Source organism: Aedes aegypti, chromosome 2 (assembly GCF_002204515.2).
Source record: "Aedes aegypti strain LVP_AGWG chromosome 2, AaegL5.0 Primary Assembly, whole genome shotgun sequence".
Taxonomy (NCBI): domain Eukaryota; kingdom Metazoa; phylum Arthropoda; class Insecta; order Diptera; family Culicidae; genus Aedes; species Aedes aegypti.
The window spans coordinates 404,119,320-404,134,218 of NC_035108.1; the positions used below are offsets into that span (position 1 = coordinate 404,119,320).

General features: G+C 38.0%; 2 protein-coding genes across 4 annotated transcripts in view; one reads left to right on the top strand and one right to left on the bottom strand.

Moving 5' to 3' along the window:
- On the top strand, positions 1-13,177 carry LOC5573249 (serine/arginine-rich splicing factor 2). Of its 3 annotated transcripts, XM_021847226.1 has the most exons (6): positions 1-287; positions 7,189-7,319; positions 7,381-7,803; positions 7,867-8,153; positions 11,684-12,792; positions 12,854-13,057. In XM_021847226.1, exons 1-3 carry the CDS (start codon positions 234-236, stop codon positions 7,727-7,729), a joined length of 534 nt encoding a protein of 177 aa, XP_021702918.1. In that variant the 5' UTR covers positions 1-233; the 3' UTR covers positions 7,730-7,803; positions 7,867-8,153; positions 11,684-12,792; positions 12,854-13,057. The 3 variants fall into 3 exon arrangements, with proteins under 3 accessions (XP_021702918.1, XP_001654458.1, XP_001654459.1); XM_001654408.2 differs by having other exon boundaries at positions 11,684-13,177; XM_001654409.2 differs by lacking the exon at positions 11,684-12,792 and having other exon boundaries at positions 12,854-13,177.
- Positions 12,452-14,899, bottom strand: part of LOC5573250 (uncharacterized protein C1orf194) — a 15,240-nt gene continuing 12,792 nt past the window's right edge. The window contains exon 2 of the mRNA XM_001654410.2: positions 12,452-13,557. Coding sequence (XP_001654460.1) covers positions 13,245-13,557 — 313 coding nt within the window. The 3' untranslated portion in view covers positions 12,452-13,244. The remainder of the gene's footprint in view (positions 13,558-14,899) is intronic.

The window sequence follows — 14,899 nt, forward strand, 5'->3', positions numbered from 1 at the left end:
AGACAGACCGGTTCGATGAAAGGTCGGCCATTTTCAAAGTGTGAAAAAACTGGACTGGCCCAGTCAGGAGAAGATCGACACGCACGCCGAAAGTGTTAGCTGCTGCGTTTCGTCTGGCTTCAGCTCGGAAAAGTTACTAGTTATTTTTTTTCCCTGAAATCCATCAGCGGACCCAATTTGAGAAGTGAACGGTGCGAAACGGATCTAAAACGGCGCCAATAACAGATTCCAGCATGAGTAGCTACGGGAGGCCACCGCCACGAATCGACGGAATGATTTCCCTCAAGGTAAGTGCGTTGCCATGTTTTCCAATTTTGGTGAGGGCTAGCTTCCGATTGACAAATCGGACAAAGATGGAGGTCACGTAGCCGCGCTCCGCGTTGTCATTTTTGATGCGAGGTGTAATTTCATTTATTTTTGTAAGGTAATGCAGTTTTATGAAATTGAAAGTATTATCGAAAAACACTAAAAATGAGGTAGATTTTTTTACCTATAAATCAAAGCATTTTTTCTTAATTTTCCATCGGGAGCCCTAGCACTGAAAACTTCGTTGTTGGATTTGTATCAGTGACATTTCACCAACACAGCGACGGCTGATAACTGTATTACCTACAGGTTATTTTTTCGGGGGTTGAAAACATCTAAACAAGTTTGACTCGTTTTTCTACATTTCGTTAAAGCTTTTACTGGAAATTGTCATGTTTTCATTAAATTTCCAGATTCATCTCAATTTAAAATAGCATAAGCGAATTGTAGATAAATAAATGATCAACGTTTTAATTCAATATACAGTCACCCCACTTTTATGGATCAAGTAAGGGTATTTTTTCAGAACAAAATATGATTAAAACACATGGTGACGCTGTACAAAACATAATTATCACCCTGGCACTGCAGAATATAGTTGGTTTTGAGAATACCCATCAAAATACCCGGTTATTTGCGAAAAGGTGTCGATTTCGATAGAAATTTCAAACGATGTCCACCCCACATCTAAATCAATATGATGGATTTTACTAAGGTGGCGCAGATCATTGATGCGTGCCACTAGTTCTCTCTTTCATTCTCCCGCTGTTCTTATGCAGCGCAAATAGTGACGTCAATGATCTGCGCCACCTTAGTAAAATCCATCACATTGCATCTAAATCAGTGGAAGAGGACGATCCTTATATGGATCAAATCGACTCATATCATGGATCAAACCACTATAACAGCAATTTATCTGTGAAATAAACAAATGGTGTGCTAGTGAAAGCAGACGTTTTGGCGTTTGTTTCGGAATCGTCATCTTTGATTCATAACAGTGGTATAGTTTTCTATGCCCCACAGTTATGGATCAAGCCTTGTCTGAATACGGTTTACGTTTTATTTCCTACGAACGGAAAACAAACTCTAGTGGAATTAAATGTACTATACCATTTAATTCCACTAGAGTTAAATTCGGTTTTTTCATCTACTTATAGGTATTCAACTAAACAGCTCGAAGATTTATTAAAATCCACTAAGGTTTATTCCAGATGTTCTGAAGAAATTCGTATAGAGATTTTCCTAAGACTCAAAACAAGACTTCCTTCTGAAGTTATTACGTCTAATTTTCCAGTAATTCTCAGCCATTATCATATGGATTTGTTCAATAATCCACAGCTCTTTCAGTCGAATAATTGCTTTGAAAAACTTCCAGAAATGTCATTAAAACTTTTCCAGGAATTCTTCAATAAATACCATGCCCACACATTTACGGATCACCCACAGTGACGGATCATTTTGGCGTTCAACATGGGATAACTCGCTCAAAACATAAACGTTGACGTAAAACATATTTTTCCCATGTTATACTATTTGTCTTCTACCATTTGTAATGTTAAGCACAACATTCAACCGCTAAATATGGTGTTTTTGACAAATGTTTAGTTGGTACCACCCAGCTATCATTATATGGTCGTTTTCTGTAAGAAGTGCCGTCAGCATTCATAAGCTCCCATAGGTGGTAAAATTCCAATGTTATAGCATAAACCATGCTCGTTCGCTTCGATTTAGTATGAATTCATCTTTGGAAAACATTTTTCTTGATTGTTGATTCTAAATACCGAATTTTAGCACTTCTAACTAGTGATCCATAATATGGACCAGTGAATGATTGTTTACCACGGTTATGGATCACTTCCAAAGAATGTAGATTTCTGCCATTTTATGCATTGGATTCGACATTTTCAGACAATAGCACTAAGGATTAAACTAATAAAACATCATGGTTTGTAAATTTCATTTTTAGCAGGCAAAAATGGGTGGAAAACTTGGTTTGGAGCGAAAACAGTACATGTCTCAGTTACTACAATGCAGTATTACAAAAAAATGGCATTTTACCCTTGTTTCCAGCTCTAACACTGCTATATCAGGGTGTCTACTACCTGGAAAACCTGGAATTCTCAGGGAATTTTATTCAACCTGGAAAAAACCTGGAATTCTCAGGGAATTTTGGCCACACTCAGGGAAATAATTTTGAAACAGTAATTCATGGTTGAATATGTCCACAATTAACTATTTCGAAACTATTTTTGCACACTTTATTCAATATAAAAAATTTCGGCTGCGCCGCTTAAAAATGCTACTTGAACGGTTCAGTTCATTAATAAACTTGGACGTGTTCCGTGAAATGCTTTCAAATAATTCACCATATATTTATCATAAGGTACTAAAATCATCGATTATTTGTAGTTCCGGAAAAAATGTCTGTTTGTTGCTGGTTATGAATAAGCATGATTAAAAATTTCAAAGGTAGCAGTACAGTTTAACAAAGATAACATTTTTGGGTGTCTTAAAGATTAAATCATGTGCTGAAAATGTTTCAGCACGTTTTGAATTACGGGGTCCTCAAAGTTGTAAATGCTGTTTTTAATGTTGAAAGTTAAACTATGATTGGTATATTAGATCACTATATACCATCATAGTTTAACTTTGAGGACCCGTAGCTCAAAATTGTAATGTGCTGGAACATTTTTGAAATCAGCTTCAAATTCACCAACCCCAAATCCAATAATCATCAGAATGGGATTATGTAGGATTCAATTTGGGTTGAATGCCAAATAAATGTTGAATAGGGGCAATGGGGGCAATATGAACATACGGGGCAATATGAGCCACCCCGGTTTTGACCTCAAAAACAGTGTTTCTATGACACTAGACATGATCTGCTAAAGGATGCCTCAAATAGCCACCACAATAAAAACCGTAAGATTATTTGTTTGAACACTCAATATATTTATAAAAATGTAGAAATTTATCCTTCGTCATGAAAAGCTTATAATTTTGTCAGTTATTAATTAAGCCTGTAAGACTGTTATATTTATAATTCTGGTAATTTTTACCAATCCATTGAAACTTCTGATCATAATGAACAGTTCGTGAGCGAAATTAGAATTGTTGGTAAACAAAATTATTGAAAAACAATATATTATTTTCAAGATGAAAGGGCGGGGCAAAATGAGCCACCTAGATTTAAGCAAAACTAACGATGTTTTGAACATAAAAATACATTGCCTAAATATACCAGATTATTTTTTTATTTTTTTATCTTTATGCACCATTACAAGTGGAACACTTTGCTAGAAAATACGTTGAACCATGTATCGCAATTTAGTACTAGTATAACATGGTCTGTTTACTATGTATTATGTATCTTTAAAAAATAAGCCGCTAGAATCAATAATTTCAAGCAAAGCTAATACAATTACCTTTCCAATAATGTACTCTTCACGACTAACTCTTCTCTATACTGTTTTAAATAAAAACCATTCGATTGAATGAGGTGGCTCATACTGCCCCGTAGGGTGGCTCATAATGCCCCATAATATTTTGGGCCCATATGGTTGGTGACCACGTAGAAAAACATGGTTGTCCAAAAAGTTCCTGAAGTAATTTGTAAGTTGATGTCAACATTAATTATCGACGTAACATGGAAGATAACATATTATAGTACAAGTCACTTGCATTTAAACTATAATTTTTGCTGTTTTTCTATGCATTCCATGACGTTTTCACCCCTAAATCGATTTTTTCAACATGCCGCCATAGTCACACAAAATTATTCGTTCCTATTATATGGCTAGATTCCATACTTTTCTAATACATCAACTAATAACTTTTGTGCTTTGAAAGTATTATGAAATTTGTTGAAAAGTATTTTCTAACACATTAAACTTGAATTCTGTAGTAAACTAAGCAAATAAATCTTCATAAAAGCTGGTTCTTGCATGTAAGTTGACTATAGTCGTTAAACAATGCATTTCAACACCCAATATCTCAAAAACTAGAAAATATTTTTGAAAACGGCCATGGTTTCAGTAACTCTAATTTAAGTAAATAGCGGTATTTTGATGCTTGAAACAAAGACCAGACTAGCTGTTTAGAGCCCGCTCTCAGAATATATTTTAAGCATTCCCGTTTTTAGTAAAACTTCTAATGTAATACAAAAAAAACTTAGTCTTTTGTAGAGTTGGTAGCAGGTCTCTTTTAGAATACTTAGTGTCTATTTCAATGCAAGTCTTGAAAAAGTTACTATTTTTTAAGGAAGCTCTGATGCAAAATTATACACAGCAACATTCATAGACTATAATGCGACTATTCAACAGGCTCAGTAATTCCAAGAGATTTGAACTGGAATACTTTCAAAGATGTTCTCTTGAATTTTATAGAGTTCTCTCTACCAATAATCCCAGAAATTCATCCAGCGATTTTTTGAAGGATGCTTCGAGGAATTTCTCCAGATTGTGCTCCCGTAATTTCTTAATTTGTTTCTTTGATTCATTTTTTCGAAAACTATCCCAAACTATGCACTAATTCTTCAATCGATTCCTCTAGTTGTTGCTCTATAGAATTTTGAAAGATTCATATGTAAAAATTTCTTCAAGAAAACCCACAAATATTTATTCCATAGTTTTGAAGAACTTCGCTTAGATATTTTACCAAGAAGACCGCACAAAAATTCCTACGCTTTTTCATGTGAATTCCTTTAGAGTTCATCTATGGGTTCTTCCAGAAATCGCTCGAACAGTTTCTCGAAAGGTTATAATAGATTTAGGAAGGAAGGATTTCCCAATAAACTCGATCGTCGATTTATCATAATGCTGCTATATTTTTTTTTTCTAGAAGTTTCTTCAGCATTTCATCCAAACGTTTTCCAATGAATTTCTCGTGTAAAATTCCCTTGAAATCTTCTAAAGTTTGTTAACACCACTGTAAATTTCCAGTAATTCCTCCGATCATTCTTACACAAACATCTTTGGGAATTCCTTCCGATGTTATTCAAGGAATTAGAATTCAGAAAATCCTACGTGATAAGCTATATCGATTGATTTTTGTTTACAATATCTTAACAATTGATCTAGGAAATCTTCTAAAACTTCCTCAAGTGTCTAGGAGTTCTTTCAGGGATCCTTGTTCATCAAGAGTTATGTACTTTAAACTTTTTATAAGCTTCACCAGAGTTTACTTTAGGTTTTCTTCTAAAATATTACTCGTCAAAATTTTGTATCAAAGATTTATTTAATAATTTCTGAAAAATTTTCATGAACTTATTTTGGAGATATTCTTTTAAAAATGCCTGAAAAATATTCGAAGACTTATTTGGGAAATATCTCAATGAATTACTAGAGTCATTCCTTAAGAAATCATAGAAGGAATCTCTAGGGTACATCCAGAAAATATCCATAGAGAAATTTCAAGTTGAAATGTTTAAGGTATCCTGGAAAACAATGTTGTGGGGAATACTTAGGTGCTTTCTGGAGAAGATATTGTTTTTTAGATGTTCTAAATGGGTATTTTGAAAATGCCCAAAAGGAAGCGATGGAAGAATCATTGTATAAAAGTCTGGAGGACTTAAGACTTTTTTGGAGAATCTTCGAATAATTTTTATCGAAATATCTGAAGTGTTTTCTGTGGTTCTCCTTCAAAAAATCCATATTGTATTCTTGAGGTTTCTAAAATGACATTGGAGGGGGAATTTTTTGGGATATAATCACTAAAGAACAAAAGAAATCTTTGTTTTTTTGTTCAAGTGTTTTAAAGCCACCTACTGTTAGAAATGAATTCATATTCATTCAACATTGATAATTTAATAATCATTAGTATTTAAGAGTTTTTCTTGAACCTGGAATTATTTCTTAAGACCTGGAAAAAACCTGGAAATATCAGGGAATTTCATTTCAGTAAACGAGTAGACACTCTGTATATTTTGCAGTAATATGTGGCACATAGTTAACTTTCGCCAAATCATGCAATATAGATGCATTGAGTTGCAAATCTCTTGATTTTGCGCATTGATCCGTAATATGTCACAATTTGATCAGAAACCGATACAATTTTTATTTTTTATGCAATCCTATTTATATATTACACTCAAAACAGTTTACTTACCGAAGTTCCAATTTGAAACGATTCAATTCATGCTTTTAAATTACAATTTTACGTTTTCCATGTCGTTTTATTGAATTTTATAGGTTGAACTCCACACTATTTGATCCATAACTGTGGGGTCATGGTAAAACCAGTGATTCCTCATGAAGATTCTCCGATTATTTCCCTAGTAATTTCTTCAACATTTCATGCAGGAATTACTCATGCAGTTCCTCCAAACTTTTCTCCAGAAAAGTCTCCATGGATTATTCAAAAGTTCCGAGACTATAACTAGTTGTAATCTTGTAGTTGTAATATGATTCCGGATTACTTTCCAAACGAATCTTAATCTTACACTACTCGTCAAGCGTATGTGATCGGTCTACCTCCGTAGTTTTGTGAGGCCGGATGCCTCTCTTGCTAAGTCAGCATTCCATTCACCCATTTAACGGTTAACATAGGCCAATGTGATATGTGTTACAGCACATTGAACATAGGCGTGTCCGAAAACAGCGATATTCATACTCTTAGTTTTCTTGTTTCAAGAATGGAGAACAAGCCTTGTTTCGGAAGCAGTTTTCATGAGATTATCAAAAACACATACGAATAATGATATTTTTTTTATAGTATGGGCCCTATCGCTTAAGTACTAAGCCTAAAAGATAAGCCGGCCAACTTCCATTTCTGAACCTTACATCAACCATTAATATCTAAATTTCTATGTTTATCCATAGTTATTAAAGTGCTTCAATCTGCGTGAACCAGAACAACATCTAAAATTTTATTTTACTCCTACAGGTCGATAACCTTACTTACCGCACGACCCCGGACGATTTGCGACGCGTCTTCGAACGCTGCGGTGAGGTGGGAGACATTTACATTCCTCGTGATCGTCATACGCGCGAAAGCCGTGGCTTTGCGTTTGTCAGGTAGGTTTCACCGACAACCTCTGTTCGGAGTTACGGATCTAAAGTTGAACGGCTTTTCCAGATTCTACGACAAGCGCGACGCTCAGGATGCTCTCGATGCCATGGACGGACGCATGTTGGACGGCAGGGAGTTGCGCGTTCAGATGGCCCGCTATGGACGGCCCACTTCTCCTCAGCGCGGTGGAGGTGGAGGCGGTGGCAGACGATATGGCGGAGGTCGCGAACGTGGCCGTTCCCGTGATCGCCATCGTCGCCGTTCCCGCTCGCTAGATCGTCCCCGTGGCGGAGTTCGTCGATCCTACTCTCGGTCGCGATCCCGCTCCCGGGACCGTTCCCGTTCGGGAAGCAAATCGTCCCGCGGTAAGGAGTCCAGATCCCGCAGCCCACTGGATCGGGGAACGCACTATTAGATTGTAGAATCTATCGCACAGGCCAATCCAGATGTTGTGGCCGGTGTTTCCCCTCATTTCAAACATAATGGACCGTAAGTTTGTTGCAGTATACTTCATTGCAAGTTCAGCGTTTTTAATTCTACCGCACCTTACAGAGAAAATGATCCAGCCAAAAAAACGCAGCGAAAACAACATTAGATGATGACCCCATTTAGAGTGACCGTGTGCGTTTGTTTAACGTAAAATAACTACTCTCAGCAACTACAAAACAAGCATATAAATTTATTTAAAACAAAATAATAAATGGAAGACGGACAAACAGTAAACAAATGGTGTGTGGAATAACTTGTAAGCAAAAGCGGATGGAGAAGGAATGAGCGGGGCATCCCCGGAGTATGCAGCGATGATTTGCGTGGCGAAAGGAAACCGCAAACTTTTGCAGGTAATTTTTGCGATTTTATTTATTTCTAGGGTTAAGTTTAATCAGAAGGGAACCAATTCTTTGGCTTGTCAACTTTATTCGAAAAGTTAGATGACGATCGAATGTTTTTGAGCCTACCTTGTGTCATATTTCATTCATTCAGAAAGCCTACTTGTAAACCTGATTGTACCGGAGATAGGCTACATCGCGCCCGAAACCGGTCGACTGAAAAGCAGTTTTGAACTTTTTGATGATTGTAAGAACGATAAAATCACAGACAAACAGACGTCACACTCTCATCATTGTCTATCGACCACCTTTTAAACGGTCTATTCAAAAATATGGTAGGTGGCCAGTTCGCCGCCCGTTGCGCTCGCATCGTTTTTGTTCGCGTTTGACGTTTACACACTACCGCCATCTGTTGGCCCGTCAGCCAAATACACTAATTTCAGCATTGGGCGTACATGTCCTCGTGACTATGATTTGGATCGAGATTTGTTCTAAGTGTTACGTCTGTTTGTCTGTGATAAAATGTTATGTCTTGCCTCAAGTGTTTTGTAATTGCCGAGTAATGAAACGGAAATCAGCAAACGGTGACAATCGGTGACGAAACAGAAATGATCCAACGAATGTACATCCCACTGGGTTGGGAACGTCATTTAAAGTGTCGTAAAACTACCGTAAGGACGCCATTCACCGCTCATGCTCCATTCACCGCTCACTGAATTGTTTTGAAAAATCTGAACAAATTTTCGCAATGGATCATTGAAGGTAGTTTTTGTAAGTGTTCACCGCATCAAAACAAAGGCGCCACTGTATATGGGATTTAACATTGTGACAGCATTGCTGTTCTGTCAAACACACAAGACTACGGTGGCGCAATCTTTGCTTTCCATAGCGGCCGTTTTGGTTATTTTAATGATCCATTGAAGTCACCAGCATGTATTAGTATACCATAATGGATTGTATCAGAATGAAATTCATATGATTTTATATTATTTATAATTTAGAAAAATATAATTTTAGGCTGTTTCAGGCGGTAAACATGAATTTAACAATGATTTTATTATGGCAGATCGAAAATTGCTTCTTAGCTGCCACAGTTTAATATGTAGTCGTACTATGGTACAAAGAATACAACCAGCTAATGAAAGTAAGTCAATTCCAACTAGTGCTGTATATAGGGCCTCATACTTAGGATGAGCGGTGAATGGCGTCCTAAACATGTACCATTGGCGTACATGTAATTCGGTACCTTTATACAATTTTCACATTTCAACTTTTTTCCTATTCGAACAAATGTTTTATCTTGCGTCTAGTGCAAAAAGTTGTGAAAAATATCGAACAGCCGATTTTTGACAGAATTTAGCATGTTCAAATGCTCTTAAATGAGCGATGAATGGCGTCCTTACGGTAAATTGAAAAATAGTTGCAACAAAATGACATTATTGTATATGAAAATCCTGCAGGCGAACTAGCCTCAGGCTGAAAGTCACCATAAGAAAAAAAATAATAATCGTTGTTGAAGTGACTGACATAATGATTTAGTTGGGGTCGTTCCGTTTAGTTAGTCGTTCCCAAGAAAAAAATCATAATTGAAGTTTCTGGACAACGAACCTAAAAGTACAAAACACAACAACGTGACACTGAAGTGTTAACAACAACAGCAGGTGGGATTCGAACTGACGACTCTCGTGTGCTAAACAAGTGCTTTAGCAATAAAGTTACTGTGTCTGGTGACTCAATAGTTCAGAAGGTTGCAGTTTCGAATTCAAATACCAATGACTTTCCTTCATAATCCACAAACTTATCGATCTCAGTTATAAACATGGGCGCAATACAATCGTCGAATATCCAGGAGTCGTAGGTTCGAATCTCAACTTAGTGCATGGTTGCAATTCATGATTCCCCTTATATTTTTTTCCATTTGACCGCACGTGCACTGACTTAATAATTTCAATTAACCATGCGAATTTGTTTACCATACATCGTTATATTGTGTCAATATGCTCAACTTATACGCCGATGGTCTCTTAGTTTTAGTTATGATAATGTCCCAAGTACGATGTCAAACTAAAAGAAGTGATTTAATTTATTACAACTTGCGACAGTTGTTTGAATTTTCTTCTTCTTCTTCTTTCTGGCGTTACGTCCCCACTGGGACAGAGCCTGCTTCTCAGCTTAGTGTTCTTATGAGCACTTCCACAGTTATTAACTGAGAGCTTACTATGCCAATGACCATTTTTGCATGTGTATATCGTGTGGCAGGTACGAAGATACTCTATGCCCAGGGAAGTCGAGAAAATTTCCAACCCGAAAAGATCCTCGACCGGTGGGATTCGAACCCACGACCCTCAGCTTGGTCATGCTGAATAGCTGCGCGTTTACCGCTACGGCTATCTGGGCCCCTTGTTTGAATTTTATTTTGGCCTAATATTCATGAATGACCTTCCCTTACTTCGGCAATTCAGTTAAAGTGACGTGAATAAACTGAAGCAAGTCTTATTTGAACTTGGGTTGATCAATAGCACCTAACTTGACATGGAAGGGCCCTTTTTTGAAATTCCAATCAACACCAGATTAGATTGCAAGCACTTTTATTTGAAACGCCATTTGGCAGTTAAATTATCGAACAACAAGCTGTGGGAAGAAAGGGTTATTCATAGGGCTAATTTAGTTGACAACGAGTGATCTTATTGGTTCTCAATCTATTGACGATGTTTGAATAAACACAGATACGAACTATTACATTCTATGAGGTTTTAAGTGCTATAAACTACGTAGCAGACGTGAATGTTGAAATATAAATATCTTAACTAAATTTAAGGTCAAATAATACAAAAACCCGCGATTTTCCAAATTTGTTGTTTTGCATATCTTCTTCCTGGCTAAGATCAATCCTAATTTTCAACTAGTGTTTTAAAAGCACTTTCACAGTTGGTAACTAAGAGTTTCTCTATCACTAGACCATTTTTGCATTTACATGTCGAAGTGAATTTCCAGCCCGAGAAGATACTCGACCACCCATCATCCTCAGTAGTATTATGGTTTTGCTGAATAACTGCGCGTTTATCTTCTTGTTCTTGGCATTTCGTCCTTACTGGTACAGAGCCTGCTTCTCAGTTTAATGTTCAATGAAGAACACTTCCATTTGTGCGTTTATCGTTACGGCTCTTTGACCCCAAACGTTTATCAGATAGGTCCTTTTCAAATGCTATGCCTGTAATGACATAATTTAACAGTTCTTATAATTCATCATTTCGAGGAACAAATTGCGTTGATCAATCTCTTGGTAACATTATGATTTTATATTGTTGACGTCGGCGGAAATTGTTATCAATTCCCCTTTTGATCCTTTTTTGCCAAACTTGCATCCTGTAGTTAGCTTTCCTAACTGATCATTGCCTTGCCCCTTCCACGTCCAATCTCTTGCCATCAACGGAATGCACTCCGATCGTGCATTTCCGGTACAAACCAATAACGTATTCAAATCCGTGCCATATCCCCGACAGCAAAAATTAAATGATATGTAATGTGTTTCGATTACGCAGGGCAAATTGCGGTTGCATGCTGCTCACGTGCTGCTGCTGCGGTTGCCTGATGGTGATAGGAGAGAAAGAGAGAGAGAGTATATCATGAGAGAAAGAGAGCGAGGCGACATCGACTTCGACTGCGAGCGCGACTTACGACCCGCTAAAATGCATCGGTGCCGTCTTCCGTCGGGGTGCTGATTGCTGGCTGACGGTGCGACGCTCTCTCCGGTTCCGAGATCCCCCCCCATTTTCCGGGCGTCGAGCTTTTGGCCGCGCGCAGTTTACCTGTCCTGTCGTCGGTTTTGAGCGCGCACTGCACGCTGGGTTTGCGGTGCGCAGAAAATGTCCAAACAACTTCCAAGAGAATTTGCTGTGCCTTGCTGAATTGTATCGCTCTGGCTCAAGCCTGAACTGGTGAGGAGAAAATGCTGTTTTATTTTGGAGTCGGGAGTGCATCCGGTAGGAGTGGCCCCCTGACTGGCTGGTGATGTAGTGGAGATACGTAGCAGGAGAAGCAGGTCTTCGGTCATTAGATACGGGAACAACTTATTTGTCGAGCTCCGAATGGTGGTGAGCCCTGCCAGTGGCCTTCAGCTGCTTGCAGGAGAAAACTAGACCAGCACTAGTTTTCTTTTGCCCCGGCTGTTGGTGCCTGTTGCTGCTGCTGCTGTTGCCGTTGCAGAAGGCGTCTCCGTAGCTGCCGAATTTCTTTCTCTCTCTGTTTCTTTTTCTTTTCCTTCTTTTTCTAGTGCTCAGTATCGGCTTTTTGCAAATTTTTGTGTTCTGTTTTTATTTATTTGCTCCAAAGTATTCTTCCATGTCTGTACCGATGAGCGATGCTGACACGAAACGAGATACATGCGAGCAGACAGACTGAAAGAGAGCACTTGAAAGTGTAGCTGAGCCAGATGTTTTTCCCCGGGGGTTTTGATCCAGGGCAGCCCATCGCAGTTTAGAGAACGAGTGCCGTTAATCGCACGCGAGGCAGGAGAAGTTGGGGAATCTTTGGTAGCTGAGGAAAGAGAGAGGGTGTGTTTCCAGAACTCCTGGCAAGCTGTTTCCAGTCGCCGGGTTACGTACCACGAGTTTCAGACTTTTCTATTTCTAGGTTACTGTGATACATTATCGTTAAGTTCCGGCTACCTGTTCCAGACCAGATCCAAACATAGATTAGTTTTATACTTTCAGATAAGCCCCAATCTCCCAACTATTCGTTACTTCGCACTACTCTGACGGAATCACACAATCATCGATGGCAAATCCAAGGAAGCCCCTCCCTCTCCAAATGCATCATACCGACTAACATCAACAACAGACGGTAAGTCCGATTAGATTAGAACTTTGGAGAATGATATTTTTTCTCACATAATTTAATGAACACAAATTTAATTTTACTTCAATGAAGAACATAAATTTTAAGCTACAATTCATGCGTAATCCCAAGAAATATTCTACTGTATGAATAGATACAAAAAAAACCTGCGAAATAAATTGATGATACAATCCTCCTTACATCGTTGTCGCAACGAAAATTTGCAGAAGAATTACTAGGTCCGAAATCCTTGCGCAGAACAAGTTCCTAATAGTTGAAGAAGTTTCCGTCTCCAGTTTGGCGCGAGTAGCCCGGATTGGTCAACGGGGTGTGCGGTCCGGTGTTCATCAGCTTGACCGTGTTGGGCGAAGCTTTCTCCTGTAGTCCTCCGATTTGCAGCGGGTGTTTGAGGGGGATGATCTTCTCCGGACTCAGATCCCGGGTATTGCGGAGCCGCCGAAAGGTAGCCTGCCCGATGGTTTCCTCCTGTATGACGACGTCGTTCTTGCCTTTGAACAGCTCATCCGAGTGGTTGTACTGCGACGCTAGGTTGATGTCCAAAGAGTCGTGCGGTATGGGGCTGTTGTTGGGGGGTGAAAGCAAAAAAAGGTGTTGAGAGGAATGGGTTTTAGCAGTAAGCTTTTGTAGCAGGTTTCTGCTAATGCGGTCGTAGAACACCATTGCAAAGATTTTTTTTATTGGTTAAGTTTTGCCGATCGTATTCTTATGTCACAGTAATTTCAACCAGAATTTGTTTATTATGTTTTTGACGATCGCAAAAATAAGAGCATGAGCATGAGCATAGATTACCGTACAATTCGTAGCTGCTACTCCGTGATTGACCAGAACAATCGAAGTTGCACAGAGATTTAACCCTCTAATACCCAACCCCGCCTTTAGACGGGGTACACTTTGGAATTTTGTGTATTTTTTCGTAGCTCGCAAATCAAAATGATTTTATTTTTGGCTTATAGGGGAATTAGGGGCATAATGGACACGTTAAGCGAATGTTCGTTTTAAGACCATTAAATGGCAATGTTTTTAATTTACCCTCGGCTAGTTTTCAAGTTTGATGTTAGTACGACGTGCCACATTCATTCATAGTGATAAAAACCATATCATATGTCAGAAAAGCGAGATAGAAAATTTGGTCGAAAACAAGGCTGGTAAAAAGGTATCGGGGCGAAATGAACACCTGCATGAAATTTAGTTATTCCAATATATTCAATGACTGTCAATCGTTCCGATATGCAAAAAGGCTCTCCCTCAATCATAATAGCTAAAAAGAACCTTTCTGGGTTCGTTACTTTGCTCAAAAATTAGATTCTTCCACGGTCTTGCTTATATGCCAATTTGAAACTGAGAAAAATTTGAAGTCAAGTTTTGAAGAACAATTGAAGCAAAAATTAAACTTTTATACCGTCAAACATTTCAAATGCATTACAGATTTCATGCAGTGAATGAACTTTTGATGAAATATGCGTATTATCAGATATTGAGAGGGTGTCCATTTCGCCCCGTATGTTCATTATGCCCCTAATCCCCCTACCTTGACTCATAACACGCATATAAGAAAAGTTTTTTATGACTTTTGAATTTTTTTTGTATTTTTAGAAATTGTTTGAAAAATTGCATTCTTATATAACCTACAAATGCCTGGGCTTCATTTAACGTGTAATATAAAAAATCGTACCTTTTATATTTTTCTACGATTAACCTATCACAAACGAAGAGCCTGGTAGTATTAAAATCATTTCAAACCTATTTTTCCGTTAGTTACACGGAAAATAAAATACGCTCCGAAAAAAAATTAAAAATTTAATATTTTTAAAAATACTGTAACAATTTAAATTTTTATTGTTGCCAAAAATCAATAACTAGAAAAGGCTTCAAGAAAAAATGAAATAAGCTTTTAAAATTTT